The sequence below is a fragment of the Bacidia gigantensis genome, assembly GCF_019456465.1.
Source record: "Bacidia gigantensis strain McMullin 20006 chromosome Unknown contig_74, whole genome shotgun sequence".
Lineage (NCBI taxonomy): Eukaryota > Fungi > Ascomycota > Lecanoromycetes > Lecanorales > Ramalinaceae > Bacidia > Bacidia gigantensis.
This window is the reverse complement of record NW_025408613.1, coordinates 1393588-1407364: the sequence shown is the minus strand read 5'-3', so window position 1 is coordinate 1407364 and position 13777 is coordinate 1393588. Positions and strand designations below refer to the sequence as shown.

Below are 13777 nucleotides of genomic sequence, written 5' to 3'. Positions count from 1 at the left end.
GAGATTGGTTACAACATCTTAATCGTAGTCTTGAGCTGAATTGGAACATCTTGGTGGGAGTGTGTCTTAAGCGTTGTGGTCTATCGATGTATAGGATGCTAAGGATTACGGCAGGCTTTTTGTCTCTTTACTCAAAACCAGCGCCATAGTTCTACAAAGTCTTCTGTCGCCCAACGTAGTGGGGTAGACTTAGTCTCGGCCACGACAATGATTGCTCTCCACTCCGGAGAGACTTCACTCCTACCAGCAATGGCGTCTCTCATTCGTAACTCGCAGACTCAGTCTACACCCATCCGTTACCGATCCTCCTGCCTCCCTCAATCGGCCAAATCCCACATGTTGCCCTCCAGATCTATCATACCTGCCTACTGCCAATGCCAACGGAGCTTCTACACTAGCAATCGTCTCAATGCCACCTTCGACAATCTCGCTCGCCTCTCCCAGTCCCGCGAGACAGGCTACTACTCAAAAGCCACCGGGCGTTCTCGGACGGCGTTCTCCTCGAACCTACAGCTCATGAAGGCAGAGGCCGAGGCCGTCCCAGATGCCGTCGGCTTTTCCAAGACGCCTAAGGCCTCTGTATCCTCCAACAAGTCCACAATTCCGACACCTCCTCCAGCGTCTACACCTGAGCAGCTAATCCAGCCTGTCATCGACGCCCAGAATGATGCTATGGCAGAAGAGACCACGGTGGTGAAAGAGCTCAGAGAAGCCCATAAGATGGTCAAACGCCAACATGAGACCCTATCAAAGAGTAATCAGGAGCTGAGAGTTGCCAATCAGAGGCTTAGGATTCTCGAGAGGAGAGAAACGGGGAGTTGGTACGAAAGAGCGAGGGCCTTGACATTTGGGTTGGTATTTGGCACTCTGGGGTTCGTGGTTGTCGGCAATGTCTTGATTCTTATCGTGGGTGTTCTGCTCAATAACGAATTGAGTCAGCGGATAAGGGTCTTGGAAGACAAGGAGAGGACTGGGCAGGAAGTTGCGGCTGAGGGGATGGTGGAATTTGAAGAAGATGAACTGGCACAGCTGGCGGCACAGCTGGCAGTAGAAGATGACTTTGAGGAGCTTGGAGTCGCTGGCGAGACTGAAGAGACGCTATCGCAGGCAGAGCTACCATCGCCAGGGGAAGAGAGGAAACCGCGGAGTCTACGGTCGAGATTGTTTTGGGCTACACCAAAGCAGTAACACAGTATCTATGATTTGATGAATAAGAGCACCCCGCAGCCATTGTTCATGTCTGTCTGCTGTTGTTCAGAACACAAGCATAACGAACGACTGATGGTTCGAAACGCAGCCCAGGAGCAGACACTTCAAGTGTGGAAGGACGCCGGTGGGTATTTTAAGCTACTTCACCTCCGCGTAGCTCCTTACCTCCTATTAACGATGGAAAACTATCCGCCTGATGGTCACGGCTCACACAAATGAGCTTGCATTCTCGACTGAGCCACGACCGCGGATCTTCGCGTCTGGACAGCTGCGGACAACTTCGGTCTGTCCGAATTTACTGTGGCTACGCGTTTGACTTGGAGTCATAGGGGCTTCTATAAACTTTCAGAGCTTGTTCTGCACCCACGAGAAGACAATTGGTCAAGTCTTGACTAATGAGACCTTCCTGCCCTGAGTCAAGTCAACCTAGATGCGACGCTTGTATTGCGCATCCAACCTGCATGAGACATGTCCTGTGGAAAGCCCGCACTCCGCTTTCACCATGATCATCGATGAGAAATCCCATTCGATATTTTTATCTTCATCTTGTTGACCGCGGATCTGTCCGTGCACCCGTCTTGTTTGATGCTATTGAATGGCAAAATGACATGGCCGTGGCGTCTTTGGGCTTTGCTCGTGCCCTTCATCCCAATCACAGCTGCCCTACCTACGGTCCTGAAACCTCTCTCATTCTCAAACGACACATTACATCGGCAAGCTCATGACCACTGCGGTCTATCAACCAGCGCATACAGATTCACTGTTTACTTACTCGACCAGGCAGGCTTTGATGTGAGGACAGGCTGACCTCCAGTCCAGTATACGGTAATGCTGATTGTTATGGAATATAAAGGCCGCTGGTTACTATGCCGACGATACGAGCTCCTTTTGCATAAGTCTGTACGATTCGCGCGCCGAGCATGTACTCACTTGTGCTGGCCTTCTGCAATTCGCAGCGCCATGGACGCGATTTTGGTGCACGCTTACCGTTGAGCCATATCGTGTACAAATCAGTTTCTACTTTCCCATGCACAACGATCGTCGAATCATTTTCATGGACGCTACTGGAATCTATAGGAACCGTCAAGTGGCGGTCCAAGGCTACAAGATTCGCGGTGCCAGCCAGATATCCGCTTTGGCTACGGAAAAGAGGGATGATGCCATGATTGCGCCGCGAAGCAATGAGCTCGAAATTCATTGCCTAACGCCGCCTGGCGCCTACGAGTTTACTGCTCTCTTTCTCTTTGAGGCAGGTTTCTGGGTGAGTTCACCAAGTGGTCCTCTAACGAAAATTCTTCTGAGCATATGCCCACTAGATGAGCGGTTATTATACAGACTCAAGCGGAGACCTATGTGTGGACATATATGCGCTTGACTCAGCCTATCTCGAGACGTGCGAAGGTTCCTTAATTTTCCAGGATCCTTGGGAGCCTATGGTCTGTCTCCTCTATCGTGACGTGTATCACCTTCAACTTGATTTCAGATTCCCAAATCACCTGGATCAGCACGACATTGACGTGGACGTAACAGGAAGCTACTTGGGTCGCCAGGTTGAGTTTCTAGATTATCCGATTAGAAATGATGGAATTTCGAAGACTGTAGTGGAGAAAAGAGACTCGGATGCAGATTCTGCTTCTACTCACTTAGCAGCTCGAGGTAATTGCAACCCCTCATTCGGTGATTACATCATCGAGAAGACTCCGGTACCTGTAGCCCAAATATCTGTAAGAGTGTCATAAACGTTTGAAAATCCATGAACGTATTAAGCTGACAGCTTCAAGGTCTCTGGATACTACGATGATACACTGAGTCTCATCTGCCTCGACGTGTTCAACCCAGGCGAGCATCTCCTAGCTTCTAGATCTGGCCCATTGACATTCAGACCACCATTCACACCATTTGCAATAGAAGTGACAACCTCTCGACCTTCATATTACAGACTTTATTTAGCGGTATATTTCCCTTCTGCCGTCGACAAAACCCCAATCTGGATGAGTGTCTCTGGGAGCATTGACGACGAGCCTGTCACAGACTATGGAGTAGTCTTGAGAAAGCAGAGTGAGGTTGCTGCCACCCAGGTTGAGCGAAGAGACGATGCTGCTCCCGTGGCCGCACCGATCGGGGTACCTGGAGGTAACTGTCACAGGCCCAACCACGCTTCTCCCCTCAATTATGTGCGGGTTCGCAACGCACATCTAGCTGTAAGCCTTTGCATCCCTTTATCCTCCTGCATTTTCCATGTCGAGCTGATATCATCTATTGTTACAGGTGCAAGGCTTCTACCACGAATTCACCAGCTTGATCTGCATCGATGTCTTTGGACCATCGAACCAGGTGATGGTCACGTGTGAAGGCTACCTTAAATTCACGCAGCCATGGAACTTCTTCTGGTGCCCGGTTAAGCCGCCTTCACTCCCGGCGTACGATTTGGCGTTGTGTGTATTTTTTCCGGACTGGAATGACCGTGATAAGATTTCGATGACTGTGACGGGTAATTATGGAGGTAGCAGGGTTGCTGTAATGGGGGTTGTGTTGATGAATCGGGAGGGTTTGGAGGACGTGGAGGAGAATGTGTTCAGGAGGGAGTACTTGACGATAGCATGACTTATGCTCATGGATGGCAAGCTATGATTGATGATCGCTACCTAGATAGGTGGACATGCAAAACAAGGCTTTCCCAGCGTCCACCGGTACTGAAGCAGCAGCCAGTCTTTTTCCGCTTGTGTGTACGGAGGGTTGGCGGGCATCTTGATCCCAGAGGTCGCAGGGAGGCTGGTCGGGGGCTGGTGTTTGTTAGTATTGATCTGATTTTGTGGTCCTCTGGGGTAAGGTACCTTTTGACGGGATGTAAGGAGAGCTTCTAGGATTTCCTGTTTGGTGAGTGCGCAAGATTGTTGCTTGTGGAGTCACTTAAAAGGCGCGTTGGAGCATTACAAGTTGATGCTCCAGCCATTGTAGGGAAGTGTCTATATATAGCAAAGATCTGTGGCGTTTCTAGTGCGGCGCTAGAACTGCACGCCAAAAGTCTAATTTTTGCCTGGGTTTGTGGGGAAGAAGGTCCCTTGGTCGTCTATGCCTACAATCCTTTCATATTTTCCATAGTAGGGACGACACGATCATCCTGTCCTAATTGTGAGAATTGAATGTAATAGCTGCCTGCATGCACGTCAGTGCATTAGCCACGGAACCAGATGCATGCAAGATGATGACATGCATCCCCTTCTCCGCCGAGGTCAAAACCCTTCCCTCCCCATCCCCCATCACCAACCAACCTCCAATATCTTCCTCTCCTCCACGACACCACACAAAAAGCCTCACAACATCCCTCCAATCGACCAACCAACCTCAATAACAATGCGCGCCCTCCACCTCCCTGGCCTCAAATCCTCCCCCTCCTCCACAGCCCCCTTCTCCTTCCCCTCCAAACTCCCCCCGCCATCCGCGCTCATCTATTCCGCACACCTCCCCTCGCCATCCCCCTCCCCCCCCCCTCCACGACCAGCATCGCAGTCACATATCTGATCCGCGTCACCCACACAGCCCTCACGCACAACGAACTGACCTGGTCCGAAACGCTGCTGCCGTCGCAGTTCTCGGAACTCGCCGGGCCGATCCCGGGACATGATCTTGTTGGCATCGTCAAAGCAACTTTTGCAGCCGCGGGTGAGGTTGATGGCGGGGCGGGGAAACTAGGGACGAAGTTCAAGGTGGGCGATAAAGTGGTGGGCCTGTTGGCTTTTAATCGCGGGGGTGCGGCGGCCGAGGAGGTCGTTGCCCAGGAGGGGGAGATGGCGGGTGTGCCGGTGGGGTTGGTGGGAGATCTTGACGCGGAGGGGAAGGAGGGTGGTGAGGGGAAGGGGTGGGATATGTTGGCCACGGTGCCGCTTAGTGGGTTGAGTGCGTGGCAGGCGCTTTTCGAGCACGCAGGGGTGGACGCGGTGTTTGATGGGCTTGAAAAGGGGAAGAAGAAGGTGCTTGTCACGGGCGCGTCGGGGAGTGTGGGGGTCTTGGTCGTGCAGATGGCGAAAGCGGCCGGGTGTTGGGTCGTGGGCAGCTCGAGTGGGAGGAATGAGGAGTTCGTGAGGGGGTTGGGCGCTGATGAGGTGGTGGATTATACGAAGTGTAAGCACCTGGAGGACGGGTTTGAGAAGAAGGGGCTCGGGGTCGTGGATGTGGTCGTTGATACGGTTGGGAAGGAGACGCTGGTGCAGGTGAGTGGATCTCGTTTCTGTCTTTGATGGTTGGGCATTCTAGTTCAGAGAAAAGAGAGGGCGTGTTCCTGGTCGAGCGATGCTGACTTGAAGACTGTTAGGCGCTAAGCGAGAAAGTGCTTCGGAAGGGAGGCAGAGCTGTCAGTCTCGCTATGGGCTTGGAGGACTGTGGACCAAATGGCGAGAAAGCTGCGCTGGAGGTCAAAGAGCGAGAGATCGAGTTCAAGTTCTTTATTGTGAGGCCGGATGGAGGGCAACTCGCCAAGATCATGGACTTGGTGGCTGCGAAGAAGGTCAGAGGAGTTGTTGCAGGAGTCTATGATCTGGAAAAGGGGAAAGAAGCCATGGAAGTCGTCGAGAGCGGGAGAGTCAGGGGTAAGATTGTTCTGAAAGTTGCGGACATGAATGCGACCTAGAACACGAAACGTGGTGTGGGTGGCTTGACTCATGCGCTGATGATCACTGGTATGTTGGAATTTTGTCCTGCAGCTAAAATTACAAATCTTCTTCCGACAAGAATTCGGGCCAAACTTTTCAGCTGTATCTTTTTCTCATCTACACTATGAGTGTGGAAGACTCATATCGGTCCACTAGGTCTGGAATACTTGTTTCAGATTCAAGCCGCGAATGTTCACGGCAGGGCAAAGGCTACTCATCGTGAATATCGTCTAATTACAATCACAGGATCCGATACCACTGAACAGAGTCGATAGAGATCAAGGTATGCAGGAGGCAACAAATCTCAGCGTGTATCTTCATGTATCACAATAGACTCAGCCTTCTACGCACAGCTTACGCACGTAATATCTTTGAGGGCCATCAGACTCATAGCTTTAGTGCTGTGAGTGTCGTCCAGACCTAGCAGACAAATCCTACAATCTTCAGCAATCGGTACAAATTGAGACTGGTAAACTAATTTTTTTGGAATGAAACTCTGAGGGTGACTAGGGAATTAGTTCAACTGCGCGTTTCTCAGTGACCATACCCAATTTGGACTTCATAGTAGCGCAGAACGATAGATTCCAACTCGGATGCAGATGCGAGATATGACTTTCTTGTCCTTGAAATGATCTTGGGAAATGTTCTTCTCCCTATAAAGACAAGGTCTGTCATGCGAAGCAACACCATTTCCATCTTTCTACCACAACAGTCGGCAATTCATCTAAAAGACGCTTCTACTCTACGACATGGCTTTGCAGACGACCTCATCCTTAGCGATGCTAGTGATATGCCAGCTGAAAAATGTGAAACAAGTGATCGGAGTGGACTTTTGGCGAATATATGCTTATGTCAACCTGGAGGATCTCGCTTAACACCAAGCGAGATTGCCCCTGTTTTTTTCTCTCCACACTCGGGCTTGGGAGAGCGCCCATACGCCTGGACGCTTTCGTTGATATCCAGGTCCCTAGAAAATGCAGATCGAGGGGGTGCTGGGCAGCTGATTCGCCCATATCAATCAGCTCGCGATCTCGAAAGAATCCGTACTGTACGCCGCAAATCTGTCCTAGAAAGAGTAATGTTGACGGCTCACTCAGCGAATGGATGTGACCACAAGAAGATGACACGACCCAAACCGCACGATAGAATTGGGTCAACGAGCGACAGCTGTGACTTCTTACAGAACGTACTTTCATCAGCTATCGTATTCTTTGTGTCCCTATGAAGACAATGTGTCTCCAAGACCACGCCCAACATGGCACAGTCCTGTTTGTAAACAATGGCCCTGTGGTGCGACGACAGTCTAGTGCGCCGCCCGCCACTCCCACCGTGCAAGATTGCTGGCAAAGGCGAGTCCGAGGCCAGTTTCTAAGGCTAAGAGTCAGCTGGCCCCATGTCTGCGGGAGCTGACTGTTCCACTGCCACAGTGATGTGGCCAGCCCTCCAATATCACGGACGGAAGGACAGCAATGCAACGTTTTGACGCTCTGGAACGTCTATCAAGCCGTGTACTCGGGCGAAGGATTGTGCAAGGCGCATGCGCCACTGTCACAAACGACGTCCTCCCACCAACAAGTCAGGATACCGAGATTGTACCTCATCTCGGAATGTGCGTGTTCCTGCAGGACTCCCAGGATAGAGCTATTCGCTAAAGGCTAGCGCTGACCTCGTTGGAGGCTTCGTCAGCGCCCTTGCAGGCGTAGTGCGACCTCGCTTCGTCCTTAGTGCTGACGACCGAGACAGATGATTGGATGGGAGTATTTTTATACAACAACGGCGCGCATGGCTACTTTGGTACAAGATCTGAGAGGCTTGACGGAATCAACGCTCAGGAACAGCCTGCTAGCGGGCTGGGGTATCAATAATAATCATACGCTACATTGCTGACAACAAGCCTGGACGGTCCGGTATGATTATAAAGGTCCTGGAGTCCCACGGAAGTACCTCTGCATCAGTCCGGAAGCTCAACCAAAGAATCATCAGTATTCTGTTGCAAAACCCACTCGCTTTCACCAGGACCACCACAGCCCAAACCACTCAATAACCACCACCTCACACCACCAATCCACACCACCACCACCAAACCCAAACCAACCATGTACCTCACCGCCCTCCTCCTCCCCCTCCTCCCCCTCCTCACCTCCGCCACAAACTTCGACATCACCGTCGGCGCCGCGGCCGCCCTACGCTTCTCTCCCGAAAAAGTCACCGCCTTACCGGGCGACACGCTCACATTCTCCTTCTTCCCGAAAAACCACAGCGTAGTCCAATCCTCCTTCACCGCCCCCTGCAAGGCTCTCGACCCCGGCTTCTTCTCCGGCTTCGTACCCCTCGCCGCCGGGCCCGGCCCCCGCAACTTCGTCGTCACCGTCAAGGATACGAAACCAATCTGGATCTTCTGCGCGCAGACCACGGGAACCCATTGTCAGAAGGGTATGAGTATGGTGGTGAATGAGCCGGCGGGGAAGAATACCCTCGAGGCGTATAAGGCGGCTGCGGTCAATACGACTAGTACGGCTGGGAAGAGTGTGCAGGGGGGCGTGTTTGTGAATGCGGGGAATGGGACCGTGGGGTCGGGATCGGGGACGGGGTCGGGGACGGCGAGTGCGGGGTTGCCGGGGAGTACGGGGGGGCGGGCTCGTCGTCGGGGTCGGGAAGTGGATCGTCCGGGTCCAGCAGTGGGTCGACCACTGGTACTTCTGGCTCTGGCTCGTCGTCGTCTTCGGGGTTGGGATCTTCCGGCAGTGGAAGTGGGTCGTCAGGGTCTGGCAGTGGCTCGTCGAGCTCCGGTGGTTCTACTAGCTCTGGGTCTGGATCTGGGTCTGGGTCTGGGTCTGGTAGCAGTGGCTCGAGCACTACCAGTGGTGCTAGTGGCAGCGAGACTAGCACTGTTGCTTTCACTGGTGCTGGTACTAAGATCACTGCTGTCAATGCTGTCATCATTGCAGCGTTGTCTTCCGTCTGGGCCTTTGCTATGCTTTAGAGAAGTCGACGTGTATGAAAGTGGTGGGCAGCACGGAATAATATGTCGGTATGACTAGCTCTTGGTGTTGATAATCTTAGGTACTGGTGAGAAAATCAGAGTCGAATAATCATAGCATTACCTTATCGAAAATACAGAACTTTTAATGCCATGACATTCTTTGTCATTTTAAACACTGTCTCGATTTGTTCGCAACTATGAGTCTAGCACCGAGGAGAAGTCTGCTCAAGACTGTGTAATCTAATATGTTGCACTTTTTGATGCCCGCCATCAAGCAGAAGCTTGGCGCTTCTGCCTGATTGTACAGCTCCCACACCAATTGGACGAAATGATCGATGACCCGTTCTTTCGACGCATCAGTTACGTTGATCGAGTTTAGTCTGTCAAACCTGACCCTCTAGTCTCAATCAAACGTTATCTCACTCGATCACTGAAAGGGTTGGAGACGTTGGATATGTCGTACACTTGCCATCTTTATCGAAGTAGAACAAGACATCATTTACGCCTTGACGATGCCTAAATCCAAATCTGGATTCTCACTAGGATGAGAAGCGCAACGCCTGTGTCTTGAGTGGTATCTTGACCACCAGACATTCCGTCACCGCTGTGCTGCAGCCCAGGAGTCATTTGCACCGAAAAGACTGTTGTCACTTTATCGAGAGAGCAATGAGATACAAGTCAAACTAATTCACTCCAAAAGCATATCTCATAGCATTTGTAAGACCTCGAATACTTCACAATCGGAGCAGGCTAATTCTATCAACCAGAACCCTATGACATGATAGCAGTGCCTCCACTCTGTACTCCCTTAATCCTATCGTAGGCTTCCCATCCCTTTCTGACTAACGCTGACCATCATCCAGCACTAGGCTTAAACCCTTCCGCTCGAAAGCGCCCGTCTCTTCAACATACACTTCCTGATATTCCTTGCTCAATTCCTCTTTACGGTCATCGTAGGCTTTCTCCGCCTTTCCAAGCCGACCCAAGATCGGTCCAATACGAGGATGGAAAGCCAAATCTGGATCTCGGAAATCCTGCTCCGCACTGACGTCTCTCCAGTAGTGCCAATCGTGCTTTGACATCTCGATTTTGGATTCGTGTGTACATATCTGCCAGTACACGTACGCCTCTTTGACTCTCTCACGAAGGTGCAAGTGGCGAGGATGAAGGGTATACCTCGATGAGTCTTGATCTTGGTCAGTGTTCACTCCGCAAAATCGTAACTGGAACGGTCTTTGAATGCGTCGTGAAGCTTACATGACTCCTTGTACTCTTCTTGAGGCATGCCTTTCTTTTTGCTTCCAGAATACCAACCGGGATTGACGTGTGAAGCCAGACTATATCAGTGATAATTCGAGGAGTCTGAAGAATCCGATGAAGATTGAGTATCTCAGAAAATAGAGAAGCGGAGCAGGTATAGGCAAATCTGAGCTATGATTCCGCACAGACAGCGTTTCATCACCATGTCTCAGACTATAAGGTCAGAACTCCATGATCTCACACAATTGCTCGGTCGCGAGTATCATCCAAAGAACGAGATCGGACGTACACGTCCATTCGAAGATGAGTCCTGACGCTCTAAACATATTAGCTGATGGGAAGCTTGTCTACCGTAGGCGTCTGGTGCGGTGTCATTCGCAAGATTTAACAGACTAGAAACAAAAATTGCCAGTCGATGTGAGATCTTCCCTAATCGCCACGCCATAGCTTTACAACGGCTGCCAGCCTGCGGCGTCTGGAAGTCATCTCGTGCCGTTTCATCACTATGACCATAGGTTGCAAATTGAATTCTTGAGCCCACAGATAGGCAAGGCAGTGGATTTAGCAGATACGTTTCCTGGGCAAGTATTCCACTTCAAATTTATTGATCATCTTCCATATCACCCTCTTACTGGGCCTAAAATTACACTCGAATCAGATCGTTCATGCTCAAAACTTCCTGTCTTCTCAACAAAGACCTCCCCAAACTTCACCCTCAAATCCTCGCGCAATGTATCGAACGGCTTTCGCGCCCATGCAATTCTGTTCTCATCAAAGCTAGAATGATGGTGAACTCTCACAAGCTCGTTGGTATAATCCCTATCCTTCTGATTTTCCAGTTTCTTCTTCTTCCTTCTGTCGCATTCGTCGATGATTGTCTTCAGCTTGCGGTACGCGCGCACGACTTGGAAGTGGAGGAGCAAGCGCTCAGTGAGATGTTGAATGAGATCATGGTCTAGGTGTGAGGTCAGTGTTTGTTAGACAATTTAGGGTAGGTAGTGCGACTGACCTGAAAGTCTGTGCTCAGCTTCGGCCATAGCGAATGCTTGATATGAAGGTATTGGAGACGATGAGAAGACAGATTTAGTTACAGCAACATTGGGATTAGGATCAATTCAATTGAGTGCGACGGGAGAAATATTTCAGAGCATGGAAGAACGAAGAGGACTGAGCCAGTCTTTATGGAATTTCATTAGTAGATTCCAGCTCTGGTCGTACAGGTAATGTCTCACCTTTTTCGTCTCGGGTGATACAACTCACACCTCAATGATTAGTTAGAATTGCTAAACTGCTTGTATCATTCAGGTGTCAAAACAAAACAAGTACGACCTTGTGACATTGGGTTCCTGAGTATCAGGCATACTGCCTTCATGCGAAAACACGCAATAGCTTTCTGACTTCGGCGTTTTGAAACCATCTTCGGCTCGCTTCACCACCAATACTATTGAGGACTCAAACGATCGTCTCTCTGCTCGAGTCCCAGGGATGCTAGCAAGTTTTGTAGGGTTCTCTAAGGCAGGTCTTCCTCCTCAATGCTAATTTACATCATCACATTATCCCATCACCGAGGAAAGCATTACATCTGAGCTGCTTTCCAGCGCCTCAAATCTCTTGGTATCTTCATTGAACTTCTCCCCGAACGTTGTTCTCAATTTCTCTTTAAGGTCATGATATTCCTCACCTCCGTTCTCCGCATATTCTCTCTGAATGCTTGAAGACTTTGAGCCTTCGCAAGCACTATGCCATATCTTTTGGTCTTTTGCTCTTTTACACTTCTCTTCCCTTCCTCGCAAATCTCAATCTTGTCTTTGACAATCGAGTAAGCAATTCTAATCCTCACATGGAGGTACAAGTAGTGAAGATTTAGTTGCAAGCCCCGATAGCCTAGGCAGAAGCTCGATGTCAGCTATCTTGTACACAGTCAGCATGTGGTACGGGGTGTGGCCTATCTGACTGTTTATGTCCAGCTTTCGCCATAGTGACTATTTGTTCTGATATCAGTGGATGACGAAAATAGAGTCAGCCGTAGTAATAGTAGATAATCGCCGGGAAACACAAGAAACTGAAAAGGCAGGGCGGCTTTTCATGCAGCCTGGGACAGCAGATCCCAGTTCTGCTCATACACATATTGTTTCAATCCTTCATCTCAGGAACAGTGCCCAAACATCAAGCAGTCTACATGATTGCTCAAATTTCTCATCCCTAAAATACGAGAGTGGTCCACAAGATGCGAGTGTCTGGACTATGGCGCACCGAATGAAACATACGGCAGCTTTGTCTTCCGCGCCGTCTAGGCTTGTGTTCTCCCTCGGAGATTGATTATTGTATGATCTAGAAGTCTTTCAGTTTTAGTAGAATTGTACTAGGCAGACGTACGGGCATACGTATCATGACACTATGTCGAACACGAATAGCAAGGCGGACCACCACTCCCATTATCCATGGAGCACATCTCGCATCTCCCCGCCACCGACTCTGACGAACCACCTTTGTCCGAGTGCAGATGCTCAAACTCGCCGGTCGCCTTGTTCAGGGCCTCTTTATAGTCCACACGTATTTGCTCCGCTTCCTCATCATACCGCTTCTGCGCCGTTCTTCTATCTTCCACACAGTTCTGATAATGCCAGAGCGCGTTCCACGCCTCGTCCCGATATTCCCCAGCCTCCTTTTGGACCTTCAGCTCCCTTTGAAAGTTCATCCATGCTTCATTATCAGCTACAATCTTCGCCACCAGGTCAGCGCTCGTCTGTTTGATTGACTCTCGCGCCTCGCGATGACTGCGCTGTTGATCTAGACTTTTGCACCCTGCAAGTAACATGAGCGATGAGTGGTTCAAATCATGTGCATATTAGAGTGCGCGTAGTAGCTTACCGCAGTGTTTGTGCCCGACATCTTCTCTAGAAGCGCGCTCTTCGAAGATCAACCCGGTCTCTTCAAATGCGAGCGTTTCCTTGTTCAATTTCTCTCTGTACCGGAATCGCAATTTCTCCTCTGCTACTTCGAGCATTCGACCACCCTCCGTTGCATCTGAACTTTGATAGTATTGCATCACCTCTTTTCGCAGCTTGAGTTGGTCGTCGGTCAATCCCATCGATTCGTTTTCTAGGTAACGCACTAGTTTCAGTTAGGTATATGTACAGATGTTGTACTATGAGTGCGACTCACGGTAGATTTTGTAATCTTGCTCCATTATGAATCTTTTACAGCGAATGTTTTTGGTTTGATGTGTGATGAACGGTATATCTCAAGTGTGGGAAGCTGTGATATTGAGTAACGTCAATTCCTGTCAAATGTTTAGGAAGTATCAAATGTCCAGGACCAAGGTCATACTTATACATCCTCATTCAGAGTAGTCTCCCCTGAATTGTCAACTCAGAGCTGAGCATGACAGATTCCTTCGATAAATTTGAAACGAGTGAAACATCAGTTCCAGCACGTGAAGCCTAGACGCCTTCTCTACCAAGCCCGAGTCTATGGGGACACACTATGAGACTGCCATGCTAAGCAGTGTTTCATTCCATGCGTTTTAAGTTTTACTCCCAAAGTCCAAATAACCTGCTTGATTGCTCAATTACTCCATCATTTAGACAGGGAATTCCACTGCAAGATTCAACACAGGTTCATTTATCTCTGAAGCTGTGAACCAGTTTCATTGACCGGGCATTGGCTTTCGAGC

The 13777-nt window shown here is 50.0% G+C and overlaps 4 protein-coding genes across 4 annotated transcripts; 2 read left to right on the top strand and 2 right to left on the bottom strand.

Annotated features, from left to right (window-relative positions):
• Positions 1-249: 249 nt before the first annotated feature.
• Positions 250-1188, top strand: KY384_000808 (uncharacterized protein; the record flags this gene model as incomplete). Its single annotated transcript, XM_044809342.1, has 1 exon — positions 250-1188. The coding sequence occupies one exon, from the start codon at positions 250-252 to the stop codon at positions 1186-1188; it is 939 nt and encodes a 312-aa protein (XP_044665329.1).
• A 624-nt stretch (positions 1189-1812) lies between these two features.
• KY384_000807 (uncharacterized protein) lies at positions 1813-5836 on the top strand (the record flags this gene model as incomplete). The annotated part of the gene is made up of 6 exons (XM_044809341.1): positions 1813-2001; positions 2063-2470; positions 2526-2933; positions 2991-3342; positions 4750-5420; positions 5522-5836. The coding sequence occupies 6 exons, from the start codon at positions 1813-1815 to the stop codon at positions 5834-5836; spliced, it is 2343 nt and encodes a 780-aa protein (XP_044665328.1).
• A 2235-nt stretch (positions 5837-8071) lies between these two features.
• On the bottom strand, positions 8072-8798 carry KY384_000806 (uncharacterized protein; the record flags this gene model as incomplete). The annotated part of the gene is made up of 2 exons (XM_044809340.1): positions 8072-8375; positions 8485-8798. 2 exons carry the CDS (start codon positions 8796-8798, stop codon positions 8072-8074), a joined length of 618 nt encoding a protein of 205 aa, XP_044665327.1.
• An 885-nt stretch (positions 8799-9683) lies between these two features.
• KY384_000805 (uncharacterized protein) lies at positions 9684-13291 on the bottom strand (the record flags this gene model as incomplete). Its single annotated transcript, XM_044809339.1, has 7 exons — positions 9684-9950; positions 10734-11056; positions 11111-11118; positions 12355-12432; positions 12576-12906; positions 12973-13203; positions 13267-13291. The coding sequence occupies 7 exons, from the start codon at positions 13289-13291 to the stop codon at positions 9684-9686; spliced, it is 1263 nt and encodes a 420-aa protein (XP_044665326.1).
• Positions 13292-13777: the final 486 nt, after the last annotated feature.